General features: G+C 45.6%; 1 protein-coding gene across 1 annotated transcript; it reads left to right on the top strand.

The window, feature by feature from the left end:
- Positions 1-8,068: 8,068 nt before the first annotated feature.
- LOC117143303 (protein atonal) lies at positions 8,069-9,279 on the top strand. The gene has a single exon (XM_033307910.1). The coding sequence runs from the start codon at positions 8,129-8,131 to the stop codon at positions 9,065-9,067; it is 939 nt and encodes a 312-aa protein (XP_033163801.1). The 5' UTR covers positions 8,069-8,128; the 3' UTR covers positions 9,068-9,279.
- Positions 9,280-16,068: the final 6,789 nt, after the last annotated feature.

The following is a 16,068-nucleotide window of genomic DNA, read 5'->3' as shown; positions in this document are numbered from 1 at the left end:
CGAAGTATACTCGATTATTCCTGGCGCGAAATGGCAGAATTTCGAAATCCGAAACATAAAAAAGTCTTGCCACAGCCTTGACACTTGCGTCTGCATCTCCAACACCAGCTGCCACGGCCTTCACTCGCAATTCTATTGCACCCACCCACGAGCGCATCCAAAAAAAGGAGCCACACACGCTGTTTGTTGTTCTGCTGCTTGTATGGATTCCAAATCGTCCGAAAAAAGCGTGTGCCATCTGTCGCCTGGCGCTGCATTTCCAAAATATCGATGCCTGCGAATAAAAGAAAAAATCGGAAGTAAAAAGCGTTCGTCGTTTTCGTTTCGTCTCGTCAACAAACTGGGATAGCGACAGCGAGGGGAATCGTGGGGAGGATTGCTGGACGAGGTGTTTAGACCGGACCAACAGGCTAAACGACCGACCGCCCGCCTTGGCTGAAAGAGGAGAGCACAACGTTTTTGGACGCGTGTGGCCAAAGTTAATGAAGCGTTTAAAAATTAACTTGTGGCCAAACGGAGGAAAAAAAGGCCCGAACAGTTAGGGCGAGAATGAGACTCAAGAAAAGGGATTATGGCTGCTTATTGGCGTCAAAAAATGTTGTATAAAAAAAGGATGGTCAGTGGTCAAGTGTTTCATAGAACAAAATGCCAGCACGTTCTAGAACTTTAAGCGTGGCGTATAAATAAAGTAAAGTTGCATACTCAAATACAAATGTATTTTATCCTTTAGTTATCCGACCTTATGGCAACCAAGACCATACGATTACTTAAAAAACCATTCTAACCATAACTCTGAACACGAAAGTGAAGGAGTCACTTAGAAGACGGAGATCGTATTGGCATTGATCTATTTTCCTCATAAATATGTATTAAATTAGAGGATTCCTTTCATATTTAATTTCTTTTGTACCCAAAGGAATAATCAATTCAAGCCCGCCTTCAAAACCTAGCTCATAAGCATGTCCTTGCTGGGCTCATTGTGTGTTTTTGTGTTTTTTTGTTTGTCCAACCCTTGAAGAGATTGATTATTGTTTATATTTGTGCCCCTGCATCGATGTGTACATATATCTGTATGAAATGTATGGGCATGTGAATGCAGTGCAAACAGGCGAAGGATTGTGGTCAACGCCAACGCATCCCCTTTTGAATTGGGGCAATTAAAGTTGTTCGCTCGACTCACTCCGCTGAATGGCTATGTATGCGGACACGTGATAGAACAGGGCCAGGGATATTATCCTGCTTTCCCCTGGAGACGAATCCAAGGCAATTAACCCCTTCTGGCCCTCATCTTCCACTCCTGCGAGGGCGTTAAGCCAGACACGAGTTTCGAGTCGATTTATCAAATAATTCCACGAATTCCTGGAATTCGAAATAGAGCGATCTTCGCGCTGAGATTTAGATATTAGGGAAATCGAAAGACGTCTGGGAATTTGTCCTGGCGTCGGCTCGATCGCTTGTAATTATGCTAATTATGAGTTTGATTTGTGATTTCGACTCTCTTGGAGTCCATCTTGTTGGGCCTTTTGTTCTTTCCGAAAAAACATTGAGCTAATTGCGCTGCTTCTGGATTTTCACACATTTTGCTCTAGTTCCAATTAAGCGAAACTCCTCTTCCTGCTGCAAATGGCAAATGCCGAAGGACTTTCTGCCAGGATCATTGATCATTCTGCTAATTTGCTGGGAATTTTCCCCTTCTTAGGCAATGTCCTCAGCTACCTGACCAGATTCTTCGTTTCAGCCTCTGTGTGGTCACTTCAGCTAACTATAAGTGACATTTGCGGTTGAAAATATCAATTTCCATAAAATGCAATTGTCACCTTAGCGCCGAGACCTCCCCCCAATGATCAAGAAACTGTCAGCGCGCCAACTCTATCTCAGAATTCGATATTCGAATTAGAAAACACTGACCAAATTACCTGTACAGATCCCGGCAGACAGTAGTCACTTATCTGATGGTCAATTTTTCAATTTCACTGGCTGATGTTGAGAAATTGCACCCCCGTCCATCGATATCAGTTACGATTTACATTTCACTCTTAACACTACCCGAAATCAAGGTAAGACATATCAATTACCCACGATCGGTGTTCGTTGACAGTCGCACTACTGCAATGGGATAGAAATTGAAATTGGGATTGGGTTTGGGCTCGTATTGCTGCTGGAGTATCCTTCTTAGAAAGTCATTTCTCACACTGACCGTTCTGGGATTTGTTTGTGTTTAATTTCGATTTTCTTTGTCCGGGCTACTTGACTGCGGCCCAAGTGGCTTCACTTTTACACCAGACAGGCGAGGGTGCCGGCGGTGAGGTGGAGGTGCCAAATGTGCCAATGGCACCTATGGGAAATGGGAATTATCATAAACTGACCTCCGCAGGAATGGCCTGCAACAAAACAAAAAAATAAAAAACAAAAAATAAAGAGAAGCAGACAAGAACGAGGACCGAAATCCTTGAAACCGTTTGAAAGTTTCGCTTTTTTTGGACTCGCAGCCCCATCGCTCGGTTGTTACCCTAATTTCGGCTCATCTTCATCCAGTCATCCAGACTCCGGGCCCTGATCATCGGCAGCTTATCTCATCTCTCTAGCCGGCGCACGCGTGTCATCCCGGGCAGCAATCAAAGTGATATGAAAATTGCATTTGGGTTCAACAGGTTCGCAGTTTTCGATTGCTGATCGCTGTGGCCAATGCACCTGAAAAAATATTGAATACCTGGCTAAAATAAATATCAAAATTAGGTGGATGGGATTAGGGCTAAGTAGTTCATTAAATACTTATATTTGAAGCTACAATTATATTTAATAGTGTACGGTTTCTTTTTATAGCCATTTTGAATTCCTGCACTCCACACCAGTGTTTTCGCTCAGTGCACCCTTGCTGTTCTTTGCTGTTCTGTTAATTTTGTTTGCCTAAAGGTTAAACGTGCGAATTTCACCCAAAGGCAGTCGCCAGTTTCGAGGGCTCCAGGGACTCGGATTTCGGTGGTAATCGGTCTGACTTCTGACTGACCATCCACTCCTGCTCCTGATCCCACTCCATTTATATCTGCGATTCGCGTACGGTACGCGAATTTCGCTGTTTCGCCTAATTAAATGTAATTTGGTACTTCCTTTTCAGCCGAAATAATGCATATAAATAGTATCTTTAGTTTACATTTTATATTCCCCCACCCGCCACCGGCTCTCATTATTATAAATTTTCGTTTTCTTTCAGCGATCGGCGAGTGGCCTCCGATCGGCCCAGGTCCTGATCCAGATCCAGATCCTCATTCCTCCTCCTGTTCCTACTCCTACTCCTCCTCCTCCCGGAGGTCAGTAGCGTCCCTTTCCGGGGGTTGAATTCAAAGGAATTCGCTGGGTCCTCCGGCACTCTCACCTTTTCCGCGGCCAACAAATCTTGAGTGCAACAATATGGCAATTGTTGTGCATTGCTACGAGAACTTGTTAATTGTTTCGCGCTCGAGTGGCCAAGAGCTCTGAATGGGCTGCGGCGGTCTCCATTCCGCGGTGCTTCTAGGTGCTCCTTGGGTTTTTTTCAGGAAAACACTTTCCAGACGGCCCATTGTGGCCAACTCCATTCATTCATGGAGTGCAACTAGAGCGGGATCGTGACCCGATTGCCGAGGGGCAATCCTGCAATTGTTGCTTTGCCGCCTGCCGCCGCAAATTAGATGCTCAATTACGCTACGAAAATTCCTGGGTAATTCGTGAACCATTCCGAGTTTCCATCGCGAATCACACTAGCAGAAAACATAGTTCCTTAAGGAACCTCCGGAATGGTAGTCATCCGAAAAATATTATAAACATGTTAAGTAGGATGAAAATCGCAGTGTTTGATATAAATTTATGCAAATGAAATTTGTAAGAATTTGAAGAAGTGATCTAACAATAATTTTCAGTTCCAAGAAGTGATCTCATACCCATTTTCGAAAGTGTATGCATTAATTCCCTATGCAATCATGACAGTGAGTCACTCGCACACTTGAAAGTGAATCTTGACCACGTGGTGTTCCTGGTCTAGTCGTCTCTAGCCCTTTGCCAATCATTTTTCATCCCGGCCACTTCCTTCCGCAAAATGTTCTCACACTTGACCCGCTGCTGGGAGACGCCCAAAGGATCGGGATACGGGTCGAGATCGGAAGTGGTTGAGCAACAGGAGGGGACAGCATCTCTCCTAGGCATCGCCAATGTTGTTTCAAATTTTTTTTTGAAAATCTTATTAAAAACTGTTGTTATTTCTGCCGCGACCTTTTCTTCGTCTTTTGTGTGTGAGTTTCGTTTTCGTTTCTTTTTTATTGCTTTAATCATTTTTATTTTGTGCGGCTTCCGTGCCACCTGTTATGGTTACTACCATAAAGCCAAGGAGTCCAGAGGAGCGAGGAGCGCAGCCGAGGTCCTTCAGAGCCTTTTTGATTTTTCTCAAGTGATTGCGTAGTTTTCATCTGTTTTCTTTGTTCCAGCGAGCAGTGTTTCAAATTTGAATTGATCACTTGGCAGGGATCTGGGATAGGGTTTCGTGGGACCAGGATCCTCGCACATAACAATACCAATCACAATTTGTCGATCGGTTATGATGCACTTCCGATTCGGAAACGAGGGTAGAGCCACCAAATAGGATCCAATATGCACCATGAAATTAATGTTTGATAGCCACATTAATATGCCAACGGAGACTTGGGCTGCCTTTCTATGCGCTTTGAAATCGAATCTTGTTTCAGGGCTGAGAAATCTGCTTTCAAAACATGACCCATATGTTTCTGATTAGAGTTCAATTTGTCAGTGCTTCATTTGTTGAATCGATTTGGTTCTTAGAAATTTATTTTCAAAATAGATGCATTTGTTTTCAAGATAGTACGCAGGGAATATACAAGTACATGGCACCTACATGGACATGGTTAATCGGCCTGCATATGAACTACGTACTATAAAATATGTGTAGCGAATTTGTCTTGTTTCGATGAAGGATAAAAGGATCACTGCTGGCGCCAGTCAGTTGCGAAGATCACCTCAGATACTGATCGGCAGCAATGTTGGCAAAACAACACCACCGAGCTCGAATTGCCGCATCAAAGTCGGCGACAAAAATCGCTCTGACATGCTCCGATCCAATCGGGGCAGATACGCTCATAAGGAGCACGGAGTGGATGTGCCATCCCTCAGCCGGATGATAACCATCAGTAGGCAATCTATGACAAAGCGCCGGCACAACAGGAGGTGAGGGCGTGCCCAAACAATGACACAGTGGGCGCTGCAAGGACTCGACTCCGAGTACTCTGTGGACGTGTGTATAATCTAGTTTTAATTTTCATGGGAATTAACCCATGCCCGGCCCAATTTTCCGGCCATTCCGTACAATGTGCAATTTATGCGATATTTGTTCAAGCAATTTTGAACAGCTCCCAGCGATGATGGCCAGTTCCAACTGAATCCCGTCCAGTGTTTGCCTCCGCGCGAAGCCGTCGTATTTGCTTTGATTTCCACTTGACTTTTTATCCCCGTCGAGGAGCATATGTACATATGATATTTTCCATTTTTTCCACCGCCCCAATCGGTGGTCAATATTTGCAGAGCCAAGTCAAACAACGGCCTCACATAACAAGGGGAGCGCCTTCCTCCTCCTCGACTTGGGCCTTCTGCATTTGCATATTTAATTTGCCTTTAATGAATTTTCAATTTGACAATTGCCAAAATGCCACACAAGGGGCCAAGATTCGATTTGGGGCCAGGCCACCCACGTGGATGGATCTGAGGGAATGGGAACTACCCCAGTTGCGGAGATGGCATGCCACGCCGATTGCATGTCCATGTCCATTTCCGTGTCCAGACTCCTGCTCCTTTCGCTTTTCGCTCTCGTCTGCAAAATGGGACAGAGTGTTAAATGCTAATAAAATAAGTAACATACAAATTTTTCAATTTCAGCCAAAAAAAATTAACTGGGCCGAAGACGTTTAAGTCGAGCAGGAGCTGGTGGACTGGCATTGGGTCTGGACCTGTATCTGTATCTGAATATGGATCTGGACAACACTTTCACGGCCCAGAGCGACTTGCTAATGGGAGTCGTTGACGTGCGCCTACTTTCCTCTTGTTGGCATCCTTTGCGCCTACACGTTCCTCATGTCGAAGAGAGTCCTTTGGAAAGGGTATACTGGATTAGTAGGCCCAACTAGTTAGCAACTTGGTAACTTAACAAAAAAAATAACAAAATAAATTAAGTTACTGCGGCAATAGTTTCAAATTAGCTTAATGGTCTTAAAAAGTAACGAATAAGTGATTTAAGATTTTAGTAAATAACCCAATATACACACTCCAAAATATACAGGATAATATTAGAATATGATTTGAATATGTCTGCAAGAGTGTTTTATGTTTCACCCAAACAGATTCATACCCATTCAATTGGCATTGTCGTGCGCTTTCTGGAAGCTGCTCCACATCAGTTGCATTCCCATCGACGGCCAAGTTGCATTTATGCATATTGACATGAAAGAAGTGGCCCGTTACCAGCGTAATGATGCCAATGAGCTGGAACTGAGGTATTGGAGGTACTGGTTCAGGAGGTATGTGGGTCCGATGTGAGGGATCAGCCACTCGATAACTGACAGGCACGCAAGGCGCCCGATGCCGACCATTGGCTAAAAAAAGAACTCGACTTGACTTGGAATGACCCTTTTTGCCCCCTCGACTGGCAGCACGTGCATATTGCGATGCGGCAATGAAAATGTAAATTTCCCAATCGATATGCAGCGGATGCCTTGACATCGACCAATGCCGATAAGCGTAAACTTTACAGCGGAGATGCAATCCGAGGGATACGATCTGCACAGGTACACATTGCAGGTGTAACAACTGTCGGTTGCGGCAAGTGGCTCGTAAATTGCACAGGAGGACATTCACGAGGGACGTTCAGGACATTCGAGGACTCTCAGGGGTGGACAAAAGGTCAAACATGCCTGTGTGCGTCCAATAAATTGGTGGTGCCGCTCTTGGTGCGGTTTGTTGTGTGACATTTTTATCTAATTGACAGCGTTTTTATTGCCCGGCAAAAAGATCAGATCCTTTGGGGCGTGCTACTAGTTGTGCGACTGGGTGGCCGCGGAACTTCAAAGATGCCAGGACACTCCCCCGCAAGTGGTTGATGTGGAATTCGTTGCATTATGATTTCCAGCGAATCATTAAGGATCGAGGGGCGTAGCGAAGGGATCTAAGGACCACCGTGGACGCTTCGTTTTGCTGTGTCATCCTGGGATCTACAACTAAATTCCCTGCTCACGATCGACCCACGGCCGTATTAATTGCAAGGCGCTAAAATGTTAACCCAGCTCTTAGTTACTGCCTGCCACGCTTATTAGGCACGACGAGGGCTAAGGTGAAGGTCAGTCCTGGCACTCGGTCAAGCGTGTCCTTGGAGGGTCGGCGGTATCATCTACCCTCTTCATGGTACCGGCAACAAGCGTATCAATTGGAGAATTTGCCAAGTTGTAATAAACAAGATTCTTCATTGCGATATTCCGCCCCCGACTTTGGGTCAGCATGTCGAATGACCCGGCGGCGGTGGATTTGTAAGGATTTCCCTAGCCGGGATCAGGTAGATCGAACCCACTTGCAACCGATTCAGATTAGATAAACTCATAGGACCCGCTCTGCCATTTGGTGCTGACAAATCGCCGAGGGATTTTTGCAAATTTCGCCTCACTTTGCGGTCGACTTTAATCCCGTTTAGGGATTCAAATCGATTGTTTGTCCAAGTTCTGTTTGCATTTCCGCCCATATTCCTGTTCCGGTTGTGCCGGCCACCCTATAATCATCTTGTTAGCGGCTTTAGATGCCCAGATAGTCGGTTTTCTAGCGCCATTTTAAGCTCGCATCGAACTGAGGTAGAACCGGGCTCTCTGAGACCGCTGCAACTCACCACCAACTGCCATTGGTCGTGCCACTCGGGCGGCACGTGCTGCCTTCTGTGGCAACTCGTTTACCTGTCCCCCTACCTGCCTTTCAGGCCCTTCTGGCCGTCGTGGTGGATTTGTGGGTATAAATAGGGCAGAAAGGACGAGAGACCAGTCAGAAACCCGCCAGCACTCGCAGCGTTCGTATCGTTTCATCCAGCCACATAGCACCACCATACAGCAGCAACATGTCGTCCAGTGAGATCTATCGCTACTACTACAAGACATCCGAGGACTTGCAGGGCTTCAAGACAGCCGCCACCGAGCCGTTCTTCAATCCCATGGCCGCCTACAATCCCGGCGTGACCCACTACCAGTTCAATGGCAACACCCTGGCCAGCAGCAGCAACTACTTGTCGGCCAATGGCTTCATCAGCTTCGAGCAGGCCAGTTCCGATGGCTGGATCTCCTCCTCGCCGGCTAGCCACCGATCCGAGAGTCCCGAGTATGTGGATCTCAATACCATGTACAATGGAGGCTGCAACAACATGGCCCAGAACCAGCAATACGGAATGATTATGGAGCAGTCTGTCGTTTCCACAATGCCTGCAATTCCAGTGGCCTCTCCTCCCGCAGTGGAGGTCATGGGCTCCTCCAACGTGGGTACTTGCAAAACGATTCCATCTCCAGCAGCCCCGAAACCGAAGCGCAGCTATACCAAGAAGAGCCAGTCCAGCACCAATGCCACCTCCACACCGACAGCAGCGGCGGAGTCATCTGCCTCAGTGAATCTCTACACGGAGGAGTTCCAGAACTTTGACTTTGACAACTCCGCCTTGTTCGATGACAGCGTCGAGGATGACGAGGACCTCATGCTCTTCAGTGGCGGTGAGGATTTCGATGGCAATGATGGATCCTTTGACTTGGCCGATGGTGAGAACCAAAATGACGCTGCCGGAGGCTCTGGAAAGAAGAGGCGTGGCAAGCAGATCACGCCCGTGGTGAAGAGGAAGCGTCGCCTGGCCGCCAATGCCCGTGAGCGTCGTCGGATGCAGAACCTCAACCAGGCCTTCGATCGTCTCCGCCAGTACCTTCCCTGCCTGGGAAACGATCGCCAGCTGTCCAAGCACGAGACCCTCCAAATGGCCCAGACCTACATATCCGCTCTGGGGGATCTGCTGCGCTGAATTCCCGGATCCCGGTCCCAGTCCCAAGTACTATTCTCAGTTATTGTTGGAGCTTGCCAAATGTTGTAGCTACTTTGTATATATTGCCTGGAGCCCAGTAGTGAATTACCGCTTAAGTATTATGCTGTTTATTGTTTAGTTAATTAGCCTAAATGGAAGACAATGATTAAGACTAAGGAAGACAAAATAAAAGCACTATAATTTAAAACATATGTTGGTTTTTTGTTGATGGAGACTTTCTAACAGTTTTAGTAGCTATTCAAGCATTCCTAGATGCAAAATGATAAATACAAACATTGGAGAAACCAAGAATCCAAGAAGGGACAGCCCGTTAAATAAGTCATCCAAATCCTTTCATCTCTGAACAGTTCTCCTTCCCCAATCCTCGATATCCACACTTATCGGCGGGGCATCAATTCTCACACAGTTTTCGAGGGCTTTGCGTCTCGCGTCCAGTGAATTGGACTTTATTATATGGGGGAAGGTGATCGATTTGGCGCTTCGCGATCAATTTGTAGACAGTTCGACAAAATTAGGGCCTCTCTTAATCGGGTTGGCCAAAACAAATACGCAGCGGACGATAATTACACGGCACGGCGCGCCGGAGTGTAGCTGCCAAATTAAGTTAAGTGTTGGGCTGATCTGCTTTCAGCAGTCGCAGGTCGCATGCAATGTCCGTATGTCCGTATGTCCGCTTGTCCGTTTGTCCGTTTGTCCGTTTGTCCGTCGCTGTCCCTGGAACCTCTGCAACTTCATATCCCAGTGGAAGTCCCAGTCGAGTCCCGAAAATCAAGCGCCACTCACAAATCGTTTAATGCGAAGTTCGATCCCCGATCGTTGTTGGCGGATAACCTCAGCGGCTTAAGACTTTAAGCCGAAACTGTACACTCAGCAAAACAAGGAGGTGTCGAAGAAGTTTGTTCAATAATGTAATGTAATACAATAATATTATTTATTTAAGGTAATAATATAAAATGTATATAGTACAAGATAGGATCAAAGCAAACTTAAAGACCTTTCTACACAGAATTCATTCACTTTAAAATATAATTAAATATATTTTGTGCTATTAGGTGGATGATATTTTTGGATCTGATGTGAATCTTATGGCGATTTCTGGCAGTGCAGCATTTCATTCAGCTTAAAGCGGAGCAGAGATCCCCGGCCCAGTCAGTCAGTCATTCAGTCGGTCAGTCAATCATTCGTAAGATTCGAAGCCAATTTGTTGATAGCGACAGCAACTCCCGAGTGCCGGCGATTCGATCGACTCCCGCATGGGAATTGGAGCGCTCGAAGGCGGCCGGCGAGGGTGGGGGCGTGGCAGCGACCGGATTTCGTGGGCTGTTACTGTTTGTTTTGCAAAATCATTTTCGGGCGTCGCCGCAAAAGCTGCACGGATTTCGGGGCACATAATCAAAAGGAAATTCACATAATTAGTTAAGCGGCAGCGCGGCATCGACAGGGCTTCGTTAAATTGTTAATGACTTAATTTAGTGATCGCGAGGTGCGGGCGTCTCCCCTTTTCCAGCGGCCGAGGCAATTATATTTGTATGGGCGCGAATGCGAGGCATAAAGGCGATATCCTGCCGATATCCCTGGAGTGTCGCTCTTGTTAGCGACAATTTACGGCTTTGAACGCTTCCGCACAAAGCGCTGCCGTCAATTTGTCAATTACACAAATTGTTCGGCTCCGTTCGGTTCCCCCAACTCAAAAGCCACGCACAACAAAAGGGTGCGATCCGTCGTCCTGCGGGAAGAGAGGTCTTCCTGCCAATGCTACTCCAGCTACTGCAGCTACCACCTGCATGCAGCTGCACAGCACAGCAGAGATTCGGAGCCTCGAATTCAGATCCAGCTTCCAAAATGCAACTGCCTGCCAATACAATTAGTTAGAATTCATGAATGGCAACTGGACCCCAGTCGAGTTCTGGCATTCGGCTTTCAGCTTTCGGCCTTTGGCTTTTGGCAGTGCCGCCGACACAGCAGCAACATCACGCCGGAAAACAGGAGGAGCAGTAGTGGCAGAAGTGGCAGAAGCGGCAGCCACTTGCATGTCTTTGTCAATTTATAGACAGCTTGCCTGAGCATTATTAACACGTATTATTACGGGTATGCTGCATTCGATGTCCGTTGTGGGGCTGCATATTTTGTGGGTTTTTCTGGCCGTTCGAGCGGGGGGAAACGAATGCCCCGAAATTTGTCATGTCGATAATTGGCGAGCTTTATTTTGAGGTTTTTGAGGTTGCTTACTTTTTTGTGCCCCCGACGCTTTGGTAGTTAGTGCATCTGTATCTGTGAATGTATCTACATCTGCGTTAAGTAACTTAATGAGCTTTAACACCATCAATTTGTCACTTCTTGTTAGTGTCGCCATGGGGCAGTATCTGAATGGGTTATTGTACCGATCGACTTGCATCTTGCTAAGTGGTAAGGTGTTAAGATTCGTTGTGTGCAGACTGTATTGGTCTTAGCTGAAGTTCAAGGACTTGTGCAGTTTGCTGAACAAATTGAAAGTATTTTACAGTGGAGCAAGTTTTTATAGTTTAAAACTATCTTAAAATAAAGCAACAGGTAGTTCTGGCAATACATTTGTGCCATGCAAGATTCAATTACCCCAATGCACATTTTTCAGTTGCGATTTTGGTATGTTTTGAAACAATTTTTAATGCTATTTCAATGAATGTATTTTGTTATCTCGCTCAATAGAAATTCTCATGCCTTTTTGGGCACTATTTCCCTCATTTTCGAAAGGTCTAACCACAAGCATTACTTTGTATCTTTTTTTTTTGTATCTCAAGAGCAGTTTCCGTTTCCGCCGATTTGTTTTGGCATTGTTGTGTGAACATTTTGCGCTGATCCTTTAATTGTTGCGCAACCTTCGCCGGCGAAATTGCAGGAACCCAGGTCGGAAGCCTAGGGTCCCAAGGATTCAATGATTAATGCCGGACCTTTCTCCCAAGTCGCGTGTGCAGCGAAATTATTGGTATTTCGTATTGTGTGTGTGGGCATCGGCATCCGATCGGTTTAAGCCGAACTCAAAGTCCGGGCCAAATGAATGCAATTATTAAGTCATAAAACGGACAGCGTAAAATGCCAAAGTCTGTAATTAGCGACACCAAATCACGGCAGCCGCGCCCCCTTCTCTTAATACATCCTTTCTCAGCCCATTATCGGACATTGTGTGCGGTCCGCGGGGAAAGCAGAGAGATTACCTGGCATATGATGAAGCAGAGTCCTCTGGAGGTCACCGTTTGTTTTGGGAAGTCCTGGCCCACAAGGGCAGCGGCAATTAGTCAAACGATTCGCAACGCATCTACCATCAATCAACGTAGGGCCAAGAGCTCCGGTTACCGATCCTGTTCATCATTATCCTCGTCCTCCTCATCGGGAGCAGTAACAAACTTAACCGTTACCCATTTGACAAATAATTCGCACGGCCAACGGCCCAAAAATCTCTGGGTAACTCAATTAGCCACACAGACGATCGGCACGGCACACTTGACTGACTTTCGGTTTCCAGACCCAAGCGTCCAGATTCAGGACCCACCAAGTTGGTGGGCATCCCAGTTAGGTTGGCTGGCATCCCAAAGAACCAATGTTCTCAGTATCTCACGCTGCAGCCATCGGCGATCGAAGATCGACAGTGAAAGTGCATCAGAAATCAAAGTCGCTCTGGATTTTTTGACAACTTTTTGGCGAGGCATCAAATTAACACAAGAGGCAAAAACCTTAAGATGCTACCAAGACAAGGCACAGAGCAAACAAAAGGCAGCTGATTATTATTATATAATTATACTCTACTATTTGAAATGAAGTAATACAATTAAGTCACAAGATAATCCTTGTTAATTGGTATTACTCACAGTCGTACTAAAATGGGTTTCAATTTTGTATCTAGATTTGATTTTTGATTTTTAGCGGTAGAGTATTCCCCATTTGGCAACACAAAAATCTGTTGGCCAGCATTTTTTAACTGAAATTGCCACACGCAAGCCATCGCCATCGCTTTGTCACGTTAAGAGGAGAGTCTGAAGATTTGGCCAGGTCTGCGTCTTCTGGCCGAACGGAGATTACTGGTGCGGGGCCTGTAATTTTGTATTGACATTGGGTCATTTGATACAGTTTTCCAGCTCATTTGCTTGTAATTGGGCACCGAAGTCTCGCCCAGACTCCGCAAGGAATCTTCGGAGACTCCCCTCGCACATTCCCCGCACCAAAAGCCTGTGCTCGGGTTGACGACTTTTCAAATTATCAGTAATATTGTGGAACTTATATATTTATTAATCAGGATTTCGTGTGAAAAATGCGTCCAGAGTGCGTTCAAAGTGGCTGCTTGAGCTCGGCTCAGCAGACAGCAACAAGAACAACATTTTCGGCAGGACCCTTCAATTTAATGTCAACGACGTCGGTGGCGTTGGCATCACTTCATCTCTGGGCCAACTTGGTTGGCCTTTTTTCTGGTTGGCAGTAGCTTTGGTTGAGAATGGGGATGGGGTTGCTTGCCACCTGCATTGACTGGCCTCCGACTCTGCGCTGTGCTTTTTTTTCGGTCGACTGTCGCGTCCCGAAGTGAGTGAGAACTTAATCCCTTGGCCCCAATTATTCAAGTAATTAAGTATTAATGTGCGAAATTTTATCACCTGCGGCAAGGGGTGAGCCCGATTTGTGCTGGTCAAGCCGTGATTTTCCAGCCGATTTGTGTTTAAACGGTCGTGAAAGTGGGGCTTCTTGAACCCGATATCGTGGATAAGTTGAGCATTGGGAAAAATGGAATATCTCTAGGGAAGATATGAAGTTCTCGAGAAATTGATTGAACCAGCTTTTAATTACTTCAATTTAAATTAAATTCACATTCAACAAATAAGAACCTAACAATTAATAGAAACTAGGCTTAGCCGCGCCAGGATCTTCTCGGAATAACCATAACTTTGATTGATTGCCTATAAAATATCTCGAACTGAACAAGGTGCGCCGCCTCTGGTCGCCCAAGATCTAAAGGATCGTTTCTCGTTCGAACGCAATTAGCAGATATAATCCGTGTGATTCCACCCAACTAAAATGTCAATAACAATAAATTCCTGGCAGCTAAGCGCCGACAAAACTGGCGATCAAGATAGCAATGTGATCAGCTCATAACTGTCAAGAGGAAATCAATTGATTTGCCCAAAGGACCGGCCCAGCGAAAAGGGATAGGGAAGCCAGAACCGGCAAGGATACTCCGCGGACCCCACAGGACTCGCTTCGCATAATATTTTAGGGGCGTGTTCCGCCTGTCAACATTTTATGTTGGTGGTCAGAGAGTCAAATTGTGGTCGCAACTGACACAGCAGCCCAAGAGAGGCAAACTCCTTGGATGCTGGGAACCGTGCGGGTGTTCCCAGGACAGGTCCTTGAGCGGACAATGGAACAATGGCGAGTCCTTTGTGAAACAAAGGCCCCTACTTACAACACATTATGACACGAAATCGAAAACGAAAACGAAAACTACTCGGAATGCCAACGGGCATTCAATGGTCCTTCAACGAACTGATTCATTGCTATTGCTCTATTTCTGGGGCTCCTGGCGAGCAGCGGCATGTCCTTGCGACTCCTTTTGATGCTTTCAATTTGCGTGAACCACAACTAATTTTATTGCTTAATTTTTTTGTGTGCCAGTGGCTTTGCGGCGATTTGTCTAATTGAATTGCGCGATCTGTAAAATTATACATTTGTCTCCTCGGCAAAGTTCATTATTTATTTCTGTATCTTCGATATTAGGGTTTAATGTAAATGAACTTTTTGTTATTTTTTGTTGCCCTTGATTTGCTTTTGTTTATGGTCGTTTTGTAAACGATTTGAGAATTTTCTACGCTCGACTTGGTGGATAATTTGCCCATCGAAGCGATTTATTATTCAAGATTTATTTGGACAATTTGTTTTTGTTTTCGATCATTAAAAAATTATAACGAGAGTATACAATTTGTAATGATTCGAACTACTTTTATTGTATTCTAAAACACTTATTCGAGAAATGTAATCAATATTTTTTGTTTCTCGATATAATGATTGTATTCACAAACTAGATCATCTCTCAACCCTTAAGATCATACGATTTTTCTAGCATTTTCATAGACAAGCCAATTACCGTGGCGGGCAACTTTCGGAGTTGGCCAGCTGACGCATCGATGTTTTGAAGTGATCCTGCGGCACACGTGTTCATTTGGCTGGCATACGCGCGATTTCGGGGCTCAATTCGGATTCGGTAAGCCGAGCCCCGAATGTCTGTGCATCCTTGTCGGCCTCTCACCTTCCCCCCAACCCAATGCCCAATACGGATTGCCCGTTACTCTCGTCCCATTCCCCCAGGAGCAACCCTTTCCAGTTTCTTTATTTTTTTTCTTGGGGGATCCGCTTGCCCGCTTGCCGAGTCCTTAAAGCCGCTTATCCTGCTGTCGCTGTTCGGGTTTCGGACTCGGCTCCCTTCCCCGTTCTTCCTGCACTCGTGCTCCGATCGGAAGTCAGTAGTAACTGTTGGGCGAGTGCTCCTGCTTCCTTGAAATTGTCTGCCAGGTCAGAGGCAAGAAAGACCCAACCGTAAACGAAACAGCTACAAAAAGTATAATTTCAACTGAGCGGGGGAACGGACCACGCACTCGAAGAAATTAGATTGTTCTTAGAATTTATACGAAAATGAGATTGCAATTGATGTAATATAATATATTTAGATTATTATATTGGAACCCTCTTGAAATAACTGTCAAAATTCTGTAGACATGAGCAAATGTTTTGAAATTCGGCAAACTCGTTGAACTTCCTGAAAACTCAAAACTCATTAGTTGTAGTTACAATATAGCAATCTGTTTATCAGAGATCTAGAATTATTTTAACGTTCTGTACTACAAAATGCCACTAATTGGTCGATATAAGAAAGTTTTTAATCTCAAACTGCATGGAATATTTTTTCTGAGTGTTGGGGCGAAGGAGCGTGGGCAACCCAATTTCCAAAGTCAAAAGTGGCACCA

Source organism: Drosophila mauritiana, chromosome 3R (assembly GCF_004382145.1).
Source record: "Drosophila mauritiana strain mau12 chromosome 3R, ASM438214v1, whole genome shotgun sequence".
Lineage (NCBI taxonomy): Eukaryota > Metazoa > Arthropoda > Insecta > Diptera > Drosophilidae > Drosophila > Drosophila mauritiana.
The sequence above is the reverse complement of the archived record's forward strand: the minus strand, read 5'-3'. Positions and strand labels throughout refer to the sequence as shown.